We start from the raw sequence: 735 nt of genomic DNA on the forward strand, positions 1-735 counted from the left end.
CCCTTTCACTCACCTTAAGACCGGTCTGTCTAACCAACTCAGCCGTCATGCGCTCGGGAGGGATATCCGTAGACGTCTTGTCTTTCTTTGCCTTCTTTGATCCATCCATTTCCTCTGCCGTAGCGCTTTTCTCTTTCTTCTCCTTCGCTGGTTTGTCTTGTACCTGGGGAGGTAAATTCGGGGTTTTCTCCAAACGTACTGGTTTTTCTGGCTGGGGTTTCTCGGGGGTTGCGGATCCTTTTTTGGGAGACTTCGCCCGAGTCGTTATTTGTGTCTTTGGCATCACATCTTGTGTAGAAGTAGCATCCGCACTTGGCGCAATATCTGGCTGTGTAGAGCTTTCTTTAGCGATGCTATTGGGTTTTTGCGGTTTTTCGCGTAAACTTGGTTTATCTTCAACCACAGTTGTGGCAGCTGGCTGTGGTGCTACGATATCCGGTGCATCCGGCATTGTCTGGAATGGTGTTAAGTGCAATGTGTGAGACTATGTGCAAAACAAAACCAACAGTAGGTAGGTGAGTGTTTCGTGTGTATAATGTCAATCCCGTACATTCGTAGGTAAATGTATTTATGCACACATAGATATACACATGTGCTGCTCTATAGAGGTATCCACATATATGCATGTGCATACACAAACGCGCACCTCGACTCCCATACGAATACGCGGGTAAAGATTAAAAAACATATTACGGCTTGTAATGAGCGTAGATTATATGTTTGTATCATACATAT

General features: G+C 45.2%; 1 protein-coding gene across 1 annotated transcript; it reads right to left on the bottom strand.

The window, feature by feature from the left end:
- Positions 1-13: 13 nt before the first annotated feature.
- SARC_17854 (hypothetical protein) lies at positions 14-451 on the bottom strand (the record flags this gene model as incomplete). Its single annotated transcript, XM_014288059.1, has 1 exon — positions 14-451. A coding segment is annotated over one exon (438 nt), but the record flags the coding sequence as incomplete, so codon positions are not given.
- Positions 452-735: the final 284 nt, after the last annotated feature.

The sequence above is a fragment of the Sphaeroforma arctica genome (genome assembly GCF_001186125.1).
Source record: "Sphaeroforma arctica JP610 unplaced genomic scaffold supercont1.12433, whole genome shotgun sequence".
Classification (NCBI taxonomy): domain Eukaryota; class Ichthyosporea; order Ichthyophonida; genus Sphaeroforma; species Sphaeroforma arctica.